The sequence below is a fragment of the Martes martes genome, assembly GCF_963455335.1.
Source record: "Martes martes genome assembly, chromosome: 10".
Classification (NCBI taxonomy): Eukaryota; Metazoa; Chordata; class Mammalia; order Carnivora; family Mustelidae; genus Martes; species Martes martes.
In genome coordinates this window covers 62,143,012-62,159,130 of record NC_137898.1, presented here as the reverse complement: position 1 = coordinate 62,159,130, position 16,119 = coordinate 62,143,012, and the positions used below count along the sequence as shown (strand labels likewise).

The 16,119-nt window shown below is 57.3% G+C and overlaps 1 protein-coding gene across 2 annotated transcripts; it reads right to left on the bottom strand.

Moving 5' to 3' along the window:
* Window positions 1-783: 783 nt before the first annotated feature.
* TSKU (tsukushi, small leucine rich proteoglycan) lies at window positions 784-14,611 on the bottom strand. 2 transcript variants are annotated; one of them, XM_080817822.1, is made up of 3 exons: window positions 14,492-14,535; window positions 9,168-9,273; window positions 784-3,313 (listed from the first exon to the last, which is right to left on the bottom strand). In XM_080817822.1, exons 2-3 carry the CDS (start codon window positions 9,190-9,192, stop codon window positions 2,244-2,246), a joined length of 1,095 nt encoding a protein of 364 aa, XP_080673948.1. In that variant the 5' UTR covers window positions 9,193-9,273; window positions 14,492-14,535; the 3' UTR covers window positions 784-2,243. The 2 variants fall into 2 exon arrangements, with proteins under 2 accessions (XP_080673948.1, XP_080673949.1); XM_080817823.1 differs by lacking the exon at window positions 9,168-9,273 and having other exon boundaries at window positions 14,492-14,611.
* Between the last annotated feature and the right edge of the window lie 1,508 nt (window positions 14,612-16,119).

The window sequence follows — 16,119 nt, the reverse complement described above, 5'->3', positions numbered from 1 at the left end:
CTGTGCCATTGTTCACCCATGACCCCCTCCTTGTAAGTGTCATCCCCCTCAGTCCAAGGTTCACTTGTCCTCAGCTCTGTGGACCTGCCTCCTCTAGGAAGACTTCCTAGCCCCACCACAGGGCTCTTACAGCTCCCCATGCAGCTCTTATGGTCAGGTATCTTGCGTGTGTCCTTCCCACTCACACCCGAAGAACACGAGTCCCCGGGCACAGAGTAGGTAGCAGAAAAAAGCTTGTCATTGTCGTTGATGATGGTGATGGATGTTCCCGCAGACCTTGGCCAGTTAGAAGGAACAACTTAGAGGCAGCAGAGGCATTCTGATGAGCTGGAAGCAAGCTCCCGGGACTGGAAGTATGCAAACGGGAGTCAGGGTCTCAGGGTCCTGCAGCAGTCAAAATGCCAAGCAGAAACCAAGTACTGCTGGAGCTCAGGAGGGGGGAAGGGGGACCTTAGGGAAAGCTCTGAGGAGGTGAGGGAGGAACCAAGTCTATTAGAGTGGGAAGGAGTCGAGCGGCAGAGATGGTGGAAGGCCAAGGCCCCAGAGGAACAGCCTGAGCAAAGGCAAGAGGCGTGCCAGGGCCTGACATGTCACGGAGCTGGGGCAGTGGGGAGAGGGAAAATGGCTAGACAGGGTAGCAGCCACAGTGAAAGGAACAGCCCATTCCTGACTGGCTCCCTCGTGTCAGCTCACTGTCCCAATCCTGCGAGGCTCCTGGGCTTTTCTGGGAGAACAGGCTGTCCAAGATCTGGCCGTGGATGCAGGTCGAAGGATGGAAAGAGGGACACTTTATAGTGTTTATTCAATCAAGGACCAGTTAGGTGCAGGGTGGGGCTGGTGGGGGAGGACAGAGCTCTCATTGTCCTGTGGGCATCTCTGTGGGACCAGCCCCCTGAGGCCCAATGGGCCACATACTCTTGGCTACCACCCAACACCTCCTCCCTCAAAGCATCCCCAGGACACAGTATTACAAAAGTGAACAAATGCAATGCTTTTCTTCTTTTTACAAATGACACGTTTCCATCCCCTGCCGGCAGGGGTAGGGGGGTTGGGGAGGGGTTTGAAGTGACAGGCCATTACAAAGACAACAACTTTTATAAAACAAAGACTAAGGACAGAGCCCAGGGCTGAGGAGCTCAGAGGCCACCTGGGGTGGACAGCATGAACTCTGATGGGGGTACCTGCCTCCTGATGGATGGGGGAGACAGGCCGTGGGGCTCAGGGCCAGTGGGGGCTGAATCCGGGAGGCTCTTGGGGGTTTTCGGGACCGCATGGACTCCTTGCCGAGTCCATTAGAGGCGGTATGCATCAGGGTTCAATGGGTGAATTTCCAGTTGCTGCAGGACCCCATGCCAGAGTGGGACACTGGTAGGGTTGGGACTGGCATGCCTTAAGTTTCCAGAGGCTCCGCGGAGAGCTGACTTAACCTGTGCCACATGGCTGGTTACAGGGCCCAGAGGCCCACTTCCGAGACCCTTGCCTGTCCTTGGAATGACAGGGAAAGGGCACACATGGCCAGATGGGGGAGCCCAGGAAGGGGACAGAGGGCATGATTTAGAGAAGACAAAAAAGTGCAAAGGGCCTCTCTGGGAGGCAGGGTCCTGGGGCCAGCCATGCCTCCGCTGTAGTACCTATGATTAGCCGTGTTCCTTCTCCAGACCTCAGTTGCCCCATCTGTCACCTGAGGAGGTGCACTTGATTTTTTCTCTAGTCCCTTCCATGACTAAGGTTCTACCCAGGGTCCTAGAGGAAAAAAAAAGGATCAGGTGGGCCTCATGTGCCCAGAGCAAAGAGGGGGGCTATCTCGTAAAAGCAGCCCATGCCCCTGAGTGACTGAACCGCGGGCCCCAGGGGATGCTCAGCCATGGGCCTGACCTCCACCCTGCAGAAGTGGCTCCCTTCCACCCTCCTCCTGTCACGGATCAGGTTGGCCCAGGCCTGAGGGAAGGCACTTTGGTGACAAGTGGGGAAGGACAGCAGGGGACTGCTGTCTGGTTTGGCATCGAAGACCTTCTAGTTATGGTTTGGAGGACAACACAGAAAGAGGGACAAGACTTTGCTTCTGGGGCTGGGCCCAGCTCCAAAGCTTCTCCTTCGGCCCACAGCTCTCTTCCGATGCTGCTGCCCCAGAGGCCGGCAGGGTCCTCCCCTCCCTGGCATTGGCACACAAAAATATAAGTTACCCAGGATCCTAGGGAGCCCAGAGCAGCAGTCCGTTATGTGGCCCCAGGCAACGCCATTTGTCACAAAGCATTGGGGCCCTTAGCAGCGGGTTCCTGGGTGTCTACGCAGTGCAGGGCCACCTTGGGGCTGGAGCCCGGCTGCCGGGGGTAGGCGCCCTCGCGTACCAGTCGCCGGCACCGCACGGCCTGGCCCACGCTGATGCTCTGCAAGGCGGGCAGGTGGAGTAGCAGCGGCTCTGGCAGAGGCACTAGGCCCGTGCCCGACAGGTCCAGCTCCTGCAGGGAGCCCAGGCCCGAGAAGACTTCAGCTCCCGCCCATGTGAGCTTTGGGTTGCCCGACAGGTCCAAGACCTGCAAACTCTGCAGCTCCCGGAAGCCATAAGGTGCCAGCTGCGGGACACCCTGTAGGCTGCCCAGTGACAGGTGCGTCAGGCCTGCCAGCCCCCGGAAGGCGCCTGGGCCAACAGCGGCCAGTGGGTTCCCATCCAGGCTCAGGTAGCGGAGGGGCAGGTCCCGGAGGTCCGGAACGGTGCGGAGCCGGTTCCAGGCCAGGTTCAGGCTCTGGATGGTGGGCGCGGGAGGGCCGGCCCCTGCAGAGTGGGGTGTCAGGCGGTGGAGGAGGTTGTGCGAGAGGTCCACGTGCAGCGCCCGGCCCTGGCTGTGGGTCGTGAAGGCGGACACCGAGACCTCCCGGAGCCGGTTGTGGCTGAGATTCACGTCGCTCAGGGGTGAGCTGGTGAAGCTCTCTGTCGGCAGGGTTGCCAAGCCGTTGTGGCTGATGTCAAGCGACTCCAGGTAGCGAAGGCGGGAGAAGGCAGTGGGCGAGATGCTGGTGAGCAGGTTGTGGCTGAGGTCCAGACCCGCCAGAGTGGTGTAGCCTGGCCCGGCCAGTACCGACTCATTCACAGTTTCCAGTCGGTTGGAGGACAGGTCCAGGTGGGCTGTGTCCAGGGGGATGGGCACGGGCACGATGTGGGGGCCTAGGCCACTGCAATCCACGCGGGTCAGGCTGAAGCTGTCGAAGAGGCCAAAGGTCTCCACGTCGCACTGGCATCCGGGGAAGCACGGCCGGGTTGTCTGGGCCCCGCTCACAGCTAGCAACAGCAGCAGGGGCCACGGCATGGTGGGGGCTAGAAAGAGAGCCACAGGTGAGGGACGGCAGCAGGCTTCCCATACCAGACGGTTCTCGCCCAACCACGGAAGCCATAAGCCAGTGTATCTAGGCATGGCTGAACACTGCCACCACCAGTTCTGTCCTCCCAGAATGCTTCCCCCGAACACTCTTCCTCATGCAGTTCCTGGTCCCCACTCCTCTTTGGCCTTGGTCTCTCCATCTGTACAGAGAAGGGGTTAGGCCAGATCGCTAGAGCAGTGGAACACTTTCTTAAAAAAAAAAAAAGATTGGCAGGTAAAAGCAGCCAAGCTCTGGTTGACATGAGGGTGGAGACTTGGAACCTTCCAGGCCTGCTTACCACCCCGCTGGAAACCTCCTGAACTGGATGGGTCTTTGGCTGGCCTCTCCAGCTCTGATGGGCTAGGGTGCTCCATCCACCTCTGCTGAGCCAGTGCTGGGGGCTGTGCTACCTGCTCCCCCGACACGGTCCCCCTTAACCCTCACAGTGACACCAACTAAGATGTAGAAGGTTCGGAAAGCCATGCTCGGCCACATGTATGGGGTGGGGGTGGGGGTGGGGAAGGGCCTGGATGGAGTACAGAGGAAGCATGACTCACTGTCATGGTTTGGCCATGTCTGAGCCGTGTCTGAGACCCACACTCCATCTCCTGAGACTGAAGTCTTTCCCTGCAAGGGGACCTGCAATATCCACCCCCACCCTACCCCTTTTGTGGGTAACGATACCAGAGTCCCTAGTCCTGAGTCCCCTCCTTGGCCTGCCCTCCAGAGGCAGCAACCTTATTCCCACTGGGGACCCTGTGTCTCAACTTCAGATGGGTTCTGGGGACACCTGTCCCAAGCCCCTTCCCCCTTGCCCTATCCCTCCCCACATCTAATACAGCTTGCCCTTCCTTTAACCCAGGGCGGGCAGCTGGGCTGGTTCCTTCATTATACAGATATACTTCATTATACAGATGAAGAACTAGAGGCTCAGAGAGGAACCGGGCTTTTTCCCAAACTAGTGAAAGCAGGGCAGCAGAGACATGCCCAAGAGGGGCTTTTTCCCCTGACACATGCTATGCCTCAGTTTCCCTCCCTGTACAATCATAACAGTAGCTGTCAGCCATGCAAGGCACTCCACGTAGGCTGTCACACTCATTCCTCACAACCACACACATCTGTGTGACCCAAGTCTGAGTTCACACCTACTGAAGCTTTTCGGACAGAGGTGCCGAGGTGGGGGGCTTGGAGGGGGATGAGAGAGGGTTGAGTAGGAAGGCTTCTCACTGCACAGTCTGGTGTTACCCCCTCCTGACACATAGCGGCCACTCTGGGGGGGACAGAAGGCACCCAGGGTCACCCCAGCAGGTCTCTTCTTCTGGGGTGGCCCTGCCCTGCCCCACTGCCCAGTTTCCCCGCCAAACCCTCCCACTGGCCCTCAGGGTGGGGTGAGTGGGGCGGAGCTGCAGGATAGCATTACCAGCCCCACATGAAACTGAAGGGGGCAGCCATCCGATCCGCACTCTGGCTCGGGCAGGGGCAGTGAGAAGTGGGGCTCTTCTCTCCGTCTCCCCCTATGTGGGCCTCCCCTCTCCCCACCCCTTTCTTTTGTAGAGTCCAATTTGAGGATTAAACCCGGCCCAGGTGCATCCTGGGCTTGGTCCCAACTGAGGCGGGACAGAGTGTTCCAATGTCTGGGACCAAAAGGAAAATATTAAGTTGCTCTAGGCCGCCTTTGTTCTGCTGGGTTAGCTTCTCACCCCAGGGGTTCATTACCACTCAGAGCCCCACCTTCCCTGCCAAGCCGATCTGCCCATACGCACCCTTCCTGGGGTTTAAACAACCCCCGCCCCACCCCCCCATCCCCCGCCACAGGCCCCCGCGGTTACCCTCTGGTTCCTAAAGGTGATTATACAATATGCCTATTAAATGCCAGATGGCCCCTTGTGAGCTCCTGCTTATGTAACCGGCAGCCTGAACACAGCCCAAACCCTCTCCCCAGAGCAGGGGCCTCTCACTGCGCTCCCCAGGCCTCCGCCTCTCCTCCCCACCGCAAGGCAGTCATCCCCGCCCTGCCCTCTTCACACGAGGTGATTCAACTCCCACCGAAGTGCAATGCAAACTGGGAAGGGCTGGGCACGAACGCAAGGTGGTCATTACCAGCCGCTGGAGGCAGAACAGCTGACGTAAAGGGAGCACGAGCACACACCGAGACCCACCTGTGTAACTGCACTTGTGGGCGCTCCCTCAGCACCCCAGACAAGGTCCTCCCCAGCCCTGTGCAGCAGCCACCTCTGCCGGGGGCCCCGTTCTGTGCCAGGCCTGACATTCCCAGTGGCAAGTGCTGACGGGGTCAGTCTGAGCCGGTCCCCACGACGGGCCAGTGCTGGACTGGCCTTTGCTCCCACATCTGCGGTCACAACAGAAGGTCAGCCGTCTTGGGTCCATTTATAGAGGACACGGAGGATGAGAACTGAACTCCAGCCTTGGTAATCTCCGAACTGGTTCGGTTTAAGTGGAACACGCACTTCTGTACTTTGCTGGGAAAGGAGGAGGGCAGCGGCCAGAGTGCTCAGGCCAGGCTCCACAGTCTTTAATACTCAGTGGCCCTGGGCTTTCATGAGCTCACAGCAGAGCCCAGAGGCCTCTCTGCGGTGTCCCAGGCAGTGGAGAGAAAGGAGAAGCCCCCGAGATGCCTTAAGACTTTGGAGGCGTGGGCCGGTGTCTAAGAGTCCATGTCCCTGTCCTGCCCAGAAGAGATCCCCTCTGGGATAACATAAGGAGGGGTGACTTTGCACACGAGTGTCTCAGAGGTGCTAGGGCCCGGCACTGTGGCTCCAAGCCCTCAGCAAAAGCCTCAGGAGCCAAGGGGAAGGCAGAACTTTCTCAGAGGGGAGACTGAGGGAAGATAAGGAATATTCTGGCCAGGGGGCATGGGCTCTTTATAGTTTACAAAAGTCCTTTTTGCTCATTAGATGCTTCGAGGGCCACCCTGCCCTGGAGTGATGAGGAGCCCGTGACCCATCGTGCAGTGACTTGTCCACAGCGCCCCCGCGAGGTGGTGGTGGCCCATGTTCAGGCTCTGGTCTTCTGATTCCAGGCTAGGGCTTCCCAGCCCACTCAGGATGGCTGGTGAAGTCTCCTAGGGATCTTACAGAGGCCACAGAAATCATGCTCAAAAAAGTCTGTGGCTTCATAGAGAGGGCCGATGCCATAATGCTAGCTATCATAAGGATAAACTGCATGTCTAGGAAAATCTTAACTATGCACTAAAACAAAAACAAAAACAAAACACACACAACCAACCCAAATCCTAATTTTGGAAAAGTCTAGAAGAAAATATATCCACACCACAGTAGTTTTTCGTTAGATGGTAGAACTTTGAGTGATTTCAACATGTCTTAGTCTCCTTTTCTCCCCCTATTTCCTCTCTTACAGGAGAAATATACATGAAACACACTGACAAACACACTAACAGAGCCTCCTCTGCGTTCTCTGATCTTGACTAGCCACAATCTCTGAGCCTCACAATCTCACAATCTCTGAGCCTCACTCTCCCCATCTGTAAAATGGACATGCGAATAGCCAGCTCACAGGACTGTGGAGGACATGAACTAGAATGGTGGCAGTGAGGCCCCTGGCAGGCTTCCTAGCACACAGGAAGACTGCAGTGTGGGCTACCCTGTCTTCCCCCACAAGACAGGGAGCAGGTGGGTGGGGGCCAGCAGGCGGGCCTGACCCATCTCTCTTCCTCCTTCTTTCAGCACACATGCATGAAACATGTCCAAGCTCTTATCAGCACCCCCTGGGAGAGCAGTTCTTTTCTGGGAGGCATGCTATTTCTCCACAGGGCTCCTGGATGGGAGAAGGGATGAATAATGTTGAGTTCCTTGAGTTTCCTTGACGGAGACCACCAGCCTCCACTCCGTGGAGAGAAAAGGCCTTCACAGAGAGCCAGAAACCTTGGACACTGACTTGCAGTGTGAACCGGGCAAGTCACTTTACCTCTTCAGACTGGTTCCTTAGACTATGAATCTGGGATGGTAATGATGGTCCCATGGGCCTCAGAGGGGACAGGTGTGAAGATGAGACTGGGAAGCAGAATATTCCCATAGAGAAATGCGGCCGCGTGATGAAAAGATGGCACCTTTTGAGCCGACCTACAGCCATATCCACTGTGGAGGTCACCGCTCAATCCCAGCACTGCAGCCTGGGGGAACCTGCACAGGGCCCCGGAGCTTTTCCTGACATGGTGCTCTGGGAGGCCTCTACCTACTGGTGAGCATTCACCCTCCAGATGAGAACTGTCATTCTGGGATCCATTCCTGGCTCTGAAGGAGCTACGAGCCTGGGAGCTGGTCACGTGCTAAACTGGGCGACCTGCGGAAGTGACTTCCACTCTCTCAGCCCATCTTCTCACCTAAAATGGAGACAACAACCCCTCCCTCAAGGGGTCACTGTGACGACCAGAGACCACAGTACCAGGACCTGACCGATGGGCAGATGATGAGTGCTTGTGCCTCCTCCCTCCGAGGGCCCTCCCCCATCCCCTTCACCTCTATGGGGGCTGAAGGGGAGGCAACAGGATGACCGTGCATGGTGACAATACAGACCCTGGAGGACAGCCAGGAGCCCCGGCCTGGTCTGCTCACTCTTGTGGAGGAGTCCCCTCTCCTCCTTGAGCCTCAGCTCCTGTGGCTTCGCAGTGAGAGGTATGGCCCAGCAGCCCCAGCGTCTTGGGAGGTCATCATGTACCAGAGGCATTTACTAAATCTCTACTAAGTGCAGGACACTGAGCAAAGCCATGAGAGGGGCATGCTAGGTGGAAGTCGGGGGGGACCAGGTCCCTGTCCTCACGAGGCTTACAGACCAGCAGTGGGGACAGGAGAACAAGTTGGAACAAGATTGCTAACATCTGTCCTGCACCCAGGAAAACAGGATTCTCGTGCCCAGCATGCCGATAGCTGTGTGACCTTCATGATTTTTTCTTTCTTTCTTTGAGCCTTGGTTTTCCCTTCTGTGTGAAACAGTACAGACTCTGCCTCTCTCTGGGACCTGCGACTGACCCCAGGGAGAAAGGGAAAGGCAGACAGGTGGCCCCCACTGAAAGCAAGGGAGGGAAAGGATCTTTGGCCCGAGAGGTATCACTTCTTTTCCAAACCCTGACCTGCAGATAAAAGACACTGGTCAGCCAGCCTACAGAACACAAGGGCTTAGAAACTACCCACCTTGGGCTGGGGGGACATAGCATAATGTCCTCTGGGCAAAGCCACTGTGACTCTAAGGAAAGTTGGCCCATGGCCCTGTGAGGTCAGATGACAAAGCCACGTGACTATTTACTAACAGACTCCAGGAAGCTCTCCCTGCCGGGACAGTGAGGGACTGCTCAGACAGCCCCCAGGACAGGTGTGGCCACAATCACTCCCCTTCCCCAAACCCTCCCAACCTCTCCTTTTGCCTACAGACATCAAGTTCACCCTGGCACGGAGGCACCCTGTCCCCACGGTCTCCCCTCCCCCAGCTGAGTCCCCATCTTGATCTGAACCTACAGTGAGGAGCTCTGAACCACTCTTGGCCCTTGCATGCACTTCCTCAAACTTGGATACTTCAGGGTGGGGAACTGGAAGGTCCCCCAGAGATCCTGGGTAACTGGCAGTGACGACAAGGAAATGGCAAAGCAGGGCCCAGGACCTGGTGCCTGACTGCAGCCAGCAGCCCCCGCATCCACCTGGCTTGCTGTGGCCCTGCCTGCGGAACAAAGCCTGTTCTGTCCACTCGGGCCCCGGAGCCGCATCTCCCAGCCGGGGCCTCTCCCGCCATCTGCGTGCCTCCCTCGGGTGCACACTGACTACATTCTCTCCTATGATTACCTGCCTGGCTCCTGACTTCAAGCATGGGCGGCTTGGGGCAGCAACTCTGCCTTCTTCACCTGTTTGTCCCTTCCTCCTGCTGGGGTCAGAGCCAGGCCTGGAGGCCCTGGTGGGGGGAGGAACAGAACAGAAATTCAGGCTCAATGGCTGGACTCAGACCCAGGTGTAAGGCCAGCCCCGCGCCTGTGTGCCTTGGGCAAGTATCAACCTTGTTGGGTCTCAGTGTCTTCAATAGGAATGAAGACACAGTTAGTCAAAGCATTATGGGAGAGTGTGGGAAACACTCAGTTCCACATCTGTCACATCCTAAAAGCTCCATGCATGGTAGTCAATGATGGCGACAATCTATGAAGCTTCCAAAAGGCAATGACCGTGTTATTCCACCCAAGGACCCAGCTCAGCGCCAGGTACCCGGCAGGTCTGTGACTACTTGTACTAACATTCCCTGGACAGTGTGCTGGCCCCCGCTGACCAGGCTCCAAACTCCTTCCTCCTTCTCTGAGACTGATCTAGAGCTTGGGGTTCCGGCTTAGGCCTTCCTAGCTCCAGATGCCTGCCTCTGGCGCTGCACTGCAGCATCTCTGGGCCAAAGATTTGCCAGCTCCTCACCAAAACTCCAAGAGGGAGCCCCTGGCACAGGAATGGGGTGGGCGGAAGGCTGAGCCTTGGGCTGGACAGGGGTCCCAGCACCCACCTGAGACAGGCCGCTCTCTGCCAGGAGCTCACTTGAGTTAATGTCAGTGAAATCCCCAGGTGGAAATTCCATGAACATCCTGTCCCCCAACCCCCACTTAGTCAGCTCTGGAAACGCAAAGCAGAAAGAATTTCAGGGCTTTGGAGGGCTGACTCTCCCAACAGAATCGCTAATGCCACACATCTGTACAAACACGTCAGTTTACCCTGCACCTTCTACGTCACTGTCTTGACCATGGACCAAGGACCACAGTCCTTGACCATGGTCACTGTCCCTATTTTGCAGACGAGGCTCTCATGATTCAGCTGGGTAGTAGAGGAACCAGGTCTCACACCCAGATGTCTGAGCTCGAAATCCCTCCTTATGCCGCTGAGACTCAACTTACAAAAGGGCCCGTGAAGGCCATGGCTAGAGCTGGTTATTACGTTTATCTGTCTGTCCTGTGAGCAGGGATGGGGTCAGATGGATTTTTATGTCCTTGCAAAGCACTGGGGCTGGCACAGAGTACTAGGCTGGACACTGTACTAGGCATTCAGAATACTACCACTGCACAAGAGGACACCTCTTGACCTTTCCGATTTCTCAACTATGATCCGTTTGGTCACCTTGCAAGCTCGGCAGGTTAGATGGCACTGTGTCTCTCTTACAGCCACGTGAAGAGACCCAGAGAGGTTCAGTGATCTGTCCGGAGTCACACAGCCAGTGAGGATAGGGGCTGGACTCAGGATCGAAATACTCTGTGCCCAGGCTCCTCAATGACATTATCCCTGGTACAGCTGGGCCCAGCAACCTTGCCGGAGGAGGATGATCTACAGGGGAATGGGCAAGGCTCCCAAGACTATTCTTTCTGTCCAGCGTGTCTTCTTTCTGAAGCTTGCCAAGTCCCCTTTGGTGAAAGGCAGCACGTGTAGACTCACGGGGAGGCAGTCTGGGGCAGAGGAATGGGTTTTCCAGCCTGGCAGACTGGGCTCCAACCCCACAGTGCCTCTCCTGCGAGGGGGCTCGCATGTGCCCTCACCCCTGAGTCAGAGGCTTCCTCGGTAACATGGTGAGGATTCTCGGAATCCTCCCAGCAGGTCACTGGGAGGATTACACAAAGTAAAATGATGAAGACTCAGTTCCAGGCCTGGCACGCATTGGTGCTCACAGCAGGTGGGTTCCTGCCCCCTAATGTTCCTGCTTTCAGGGGCCAGGAAAGGAAAAGGAGCTGCGACACCAGCAGATCTGAAGGTGAAGCAGGGGCAGAGTTTAAAGCATCCAGGGCCCAGCCTGGGCTACAAATGCTGACCAGACCTGTCAGGGAATTGGGAAGTGGGTTTGGAAAGGTTGCAGAAGCCAAAGTAGGTTGAAACAGGTGTGTCACCTGTGACAGAAGAGGACAGAACGAGAATTGGTGGCTATCCCTGGGTAGGTGGGTCCCCATCTTCCCCTCTCTTACCCCCAAGCCAGGCAGTGAGCTCACCCTGCCCAGGTTCAGCTCAGGAGGCCTCCTGGCCTGGACTGCTACAACGGCCTTGTTCCTGGCCTCCTGCCTCCAATTGTCAGCCTTACTGGGCACCAGAGTACAATCCCAACAGAACACTAGGACCTCACCATTGCTCCCACTTAAAACCCAACCCACAAAGACGGCTTGCCAGACCAGAAGCCTATCTTGCCTCTAGGGCCCCACACCTTTGCACAGGTTGTTTCCTCTGATGAAGATGATGAGATGACAAAGATGCCCTTCTTTTCTTTGTCTACCATGCACTGTCCCCCTAGGCTCCTGTGGCCTCTGGGCTGCTTGCTCATAGCAAAGTATGATACACTTCGTGGTCTTGACTGTCTTCGGATCTGTGTCCTGCCCATCTCCTATGTGGGGCCTGGCCACGTGAAAGGGGATAAACCAGATGAATGAAATGTCTTGGACGAAAAGCTTCCCTCTACTGGTGAGGACAAATCTGGCCCAAGCTTGCAGGAGACTTCAGGCTTTGCCAGGTGGTGAAATCAGGTTTAGGACCACACCTGAAGCTGTCTCTGCCTTCCGTGGTCAGTGCAATGCCCCAGTGGAAGGCACACCACAAACCTCGTCTCATTTTGTTAGCACATGTCATTCCTCATCCTATCTGGCATTCACAACAGATCAGTTAGACAGGAATTACTACTATTCACATCTTAAGGATGAGGAGACTGAAAATCAGAGGTAAAGTTACTTGCTCAAGGTCACAGAGCCAGGAAGAAACAGAGTGGGAGTAAAATCTAAGTTCTTGACTCTAACTCTGCCTGCAGACTGGACTGCCAGTCTCCAGCATTGCCCAAGAGCCAGAGGAATTTTTCTTGGAATTACCAAGCCCATCCTATTATGCCTGCTTAAACCCTCCAGCAGCTCTCCACCACCTGCAGGTACAAATCCCAGCTCCTAGGCCCGGCATTCAAGGCCCTCATATTGGGCCTCTCCCTTCCCTCCCAGCGGAATTCCAGTCCTCACCCCATGCCAACACACACCTCCAATCTGATAGTTTGCAATGCTGACCACTTCTCTGCTGTTTTCAGAATACACAGCCACAAAGTGCTATTCCCTCAGTGGAAGACACTTCCTGCCTGCCAGGCACAGTCCCCTGGCCTCCCTCCACTGCCACATCCCAGCCTTCCCTTTCCCAGGCTGCAGGGGCTCCAGGCCCACCTCACTTCATCCCTCCCTAACTTCAAAGCCACTTTCCCTCCCCCCATTCAATACAGCAAATTACTGCCTGGAAACTGCTCGAGACAGAATGGAGGTGTGCACCAAAAATCAAAGTGTTGGGGCACCTGGGTGGCTCAGTGGGTTAAGCCTCTGCCTTCAGCTCAGGTTATGTTCTCAAGGTCCTGGGATCCAGCCCGACATCAGGCTCTCTGCTCAGCCTTCTTCCCCTCTCTCTCTCTGCCTCTCTGCCTACTTGTGATCTGTCTGCCAAATAAATAAAAAAAAATCTTAAAAAAAAAAATCAAAGTGTTTCCAGTTTCTGGGGTCTCAACCAGTCAGCCACAACAGAAAGGGAGGGGAGTTGTCAACACCTTCCTTTGCAGAAGGGAAACTGAGGCACGGAAAGGGGGTGGGGAGCGCCAGCAGTTGTCTCCTTCCTAGGTGAGTGGCTTGTGGCCCCTCTTCACATCTTCAGCATCTCCAAAACTCCTGGTTAAAGACGAGGGTAGGGGATGAGAGGACGGGGAGGGATGGTGTTAGGGCTATCTCTGCGACTCCGCATCAAAGGCCCAGCAGGCTCCCACCGCTGAAGACTCCCTCTTGGTCAGACCTAGGCTCCACAAGTCTGGACTAATTTTAGGGGTAGAGCAGGCAGGGAGGAAGGTTCGGAGAAGTTCCTGAGTCACCTCCTCCTCCCGGCCAAGTGTGGGCGGCACGGCTCCGGCTCCGGCCGAATTCCGCAGCGCGGGTAATCCCGACTGCACTCTCCGCGCCCAGAGGGGAGTTCTCTCGCTCCCATCGAGGGCAGGGTGACTGCGACTCCGAGAGGCTGAGCAACTCGCCCAGAGCCGTACTGTGGGCCCATAGCTGTCCCACTGGGAACCAGTAGGTGCCGGGATCCCAGAGGCCGTCGCCTCCTCACCTACCGAATCTGAGGGCTGGTCCCCACCGCGGGGGCGGGACGCCGACGGAGAGCGGATCTCAAAGCGGAGCCGGGGGCTGGGGCCGGCCTCTCGCCAAGCAGACACGTCTCTCTCGGTCACATACACTCTCTCCGAGAAGAGCGGGGCTGGCAACACCGGCTGCCATCTCCTCTTCCGTTTCCAGCACACACACACACACACACACACACACACACCCGCAGCCGGCCGCCGGAGCCCAGAACTGACCACTTACTTCTCTTCTCCCAGCTGGATCGGCTGGGGTGTCCAGCGCGCTCCGCCCAGCCCCGGCCAGGGCGAGTCCCCTAGCGCGGCTGACCCCCGTCCCATCTTATCCCACCCCCTCGCGGCTCTAAGGACCCCGGGAGGTGAAAGAGGGGAAGGCTGCCAGCGCCCCTGCCCTGGCTGCCGCTGGAGGAGGGCGGGGGCTGTTGCCGGAGGAACCAGTTGAAAAGTTTGAAGTCAAGTCGGGGGCCCGGGTGGACAGCAGGGGAGCAAGGAGTTGGGTGGTGTCTGGCTCTCGGCGCGCACACACTCCACGGACATCCAACCCAGACACGTCGACAGGCACAGACCACGTACGCGGACACACGACGATGAGCCCACCCACACCCACAACCAAACGCGGGCCCACAAAACGTGGACATAGGCACTAAACAGCCACACAAAGCCACGGACACACAAAGGCGCAGGCAGATGCACGTTCCCGGACCAAAATCTACAAAGACCCGCAAACGCGGGATGCACGTGTCCGCACAAAGACCCCAGAGGCGCCGGCCCCCGGCCCGCGCCCAGAGCCTTTGTCTCCTGGAAGCCCTCTCCCCTTAGTACGGGTTCCCTACCCCGGCCGAGCCCCAGGCGCCCCGCAGCCACTGCCGACGCCCTGGATCCAGGAAAAGTTGAGGGGCCCGGGGCCCGCCCCCAGAGTCCAGCGCCGCCTGCCCGCCGGATGGGGCGGCGAGGTTGGGGTCGGGGGCTCCGGACCTTCGCCCGCAGCGCGCACTCCCGCTTCGCCGGGACCCACACCCACCTGGAAGCCGGCACCGCAGCCGCCTCGGCGCGCTCACCCAGGCGGCCCAGCCGCGGGCCCTCCGGCCGGCGTTTTTCTCGACTCGGCGCGGCCCGCCCCCCGGCCCCCGCCCGCCGTTGGGAGCCCCCCCACTCGCCCGGCGCCCTGTGGCGGCTCGGGCCCGCCGCCCGACGACCTAGGGAGTGTCGCCAAAGTGCCGGCTTTCCCGGCGCTCGCCCGCCCCGCCCCCCCGCCCGCCTGCTGAGCCCTAGCCGAGCCCGGGTTCCACCCTAGGGAGCGTCTCAAAAGTGCGCACGCAGCTCCCGCCCACTCCAGTCGGCCTGGCTCCCAGCTTCCTGCAAACGGGATCCCTGCCCCCTCCCCCGGAGCGCCTGAGCAACCTCAGCAGATGGCCGCACGGTCGGGAACATCTGGAGGTCGCAGGAGTGTGTGTGTGTGTGTGTGTGTGTGTGTGTACGCGCGCCCTCGCGCGCGAGTGAAAGAGAGAGGGTGGGGGGACGTTGGTAAGAAAGAGATTGGGTGGGTGAGGGTTCCCTCTTCTCGAGCTCATACCCTCGTTTTTTTTAAATGAGTGAAAGAGGTCCAGAGACATTAGTGAGAAGTAGACAAGGAATCCGAAACCGAGAAAGACTGGCTGAAAGACGAACCCGCAGAGGGGAGAGAGGGAGAGAGACAGGCTTAGGCAGAAAAACTAGCAGGAGAGGAGAGGGAAAGCAGCAGACTTATTTTCTCACCGTGGACTTGTGGTTGGATTTCTAAGAAGGGAAACTGCTTGTGTGACTCGGCACCATTTATTCCTCCCTCTGCAGCTCATACTCTCTTCACCTCTCTATGTTTATAAGGTCAGGAAGACATCCAATAAATAAATAAATAAATAAATAAATAAAATAAAACTTTTAAAAATGGGGATTGGGAGAGAAATTGCATGGTGGATACATTCCCAGTGTGGGACTGGGGAGGGGGGTGAGTTTGAATCTTCCAGTCTACACACCTAGACAGGGGCCGGGGGGGGGGGGGGGAGAGCTGTCAGGCACCCAGAGGTATCTGGCCCAGGGGTGGAGGGAGGCTTTGGTCTTGAGCCCTGGACCTCCCAGGAACCCCCCTGCTGTGGAGAGGGCCCCTGGGGGCAGAGATTGGGCAATGTTCCCCCTTCAGTGGCCCAGACTAACACTCCCAGTCTTTTTGCTTCTTATTTCTTTTTTACTTTTCTTCTTTTTAATGACAAAAGTTGCTTGTGCTTGTCGTGTAAGTGTCTGCCGGTCTGCCTGGGGAAGGGTAGTAGAAAGGGGAGGTAGTAGAAAGATGGGGAGAAGGAGTGGAGGCCACTACCCCAGCCTCAGGGGAGTAAAATTGGATCTGCTACACGGAGCACAAGTGTTCTTGCAAATCCTTCCCTGGGCTCAGTGACTGTGTAGGTCCTGTGGATGGGGCTTACCTGGGCTGAGACCCCCTAGACCTTGACCGTTAGGGAGGTGAGGGAAGAAGGCTGGGAGCCTGGTCTTATCAGTGTGGGAACCGGAAGAGCTCTCCTCTCCTCTCTTCTCTGCCTCTGCCCATCGTCCTCCCCCAATTAGAAACCCAGCTGCCAGAACTGGGAGGCCAGAGAGCCAAGCAGCCAGACTTCTCAT

Excerpts from the sequence above, each read along its gene's own strand:
- TSKU (XM_080817822.1), bottom strand. The coding sequence starts at position 9,192 with ATGCTTGAAGTCAGGAGCCAGGCAG. Across the intron at positions 3,314-9,167 it reads TGAAGTCAGGAGCCAGGCAG|CCCCCACCATGCCGTGGCCC; the intron begins GTAATCATAGGA and ends CTCTCTTTCTAG.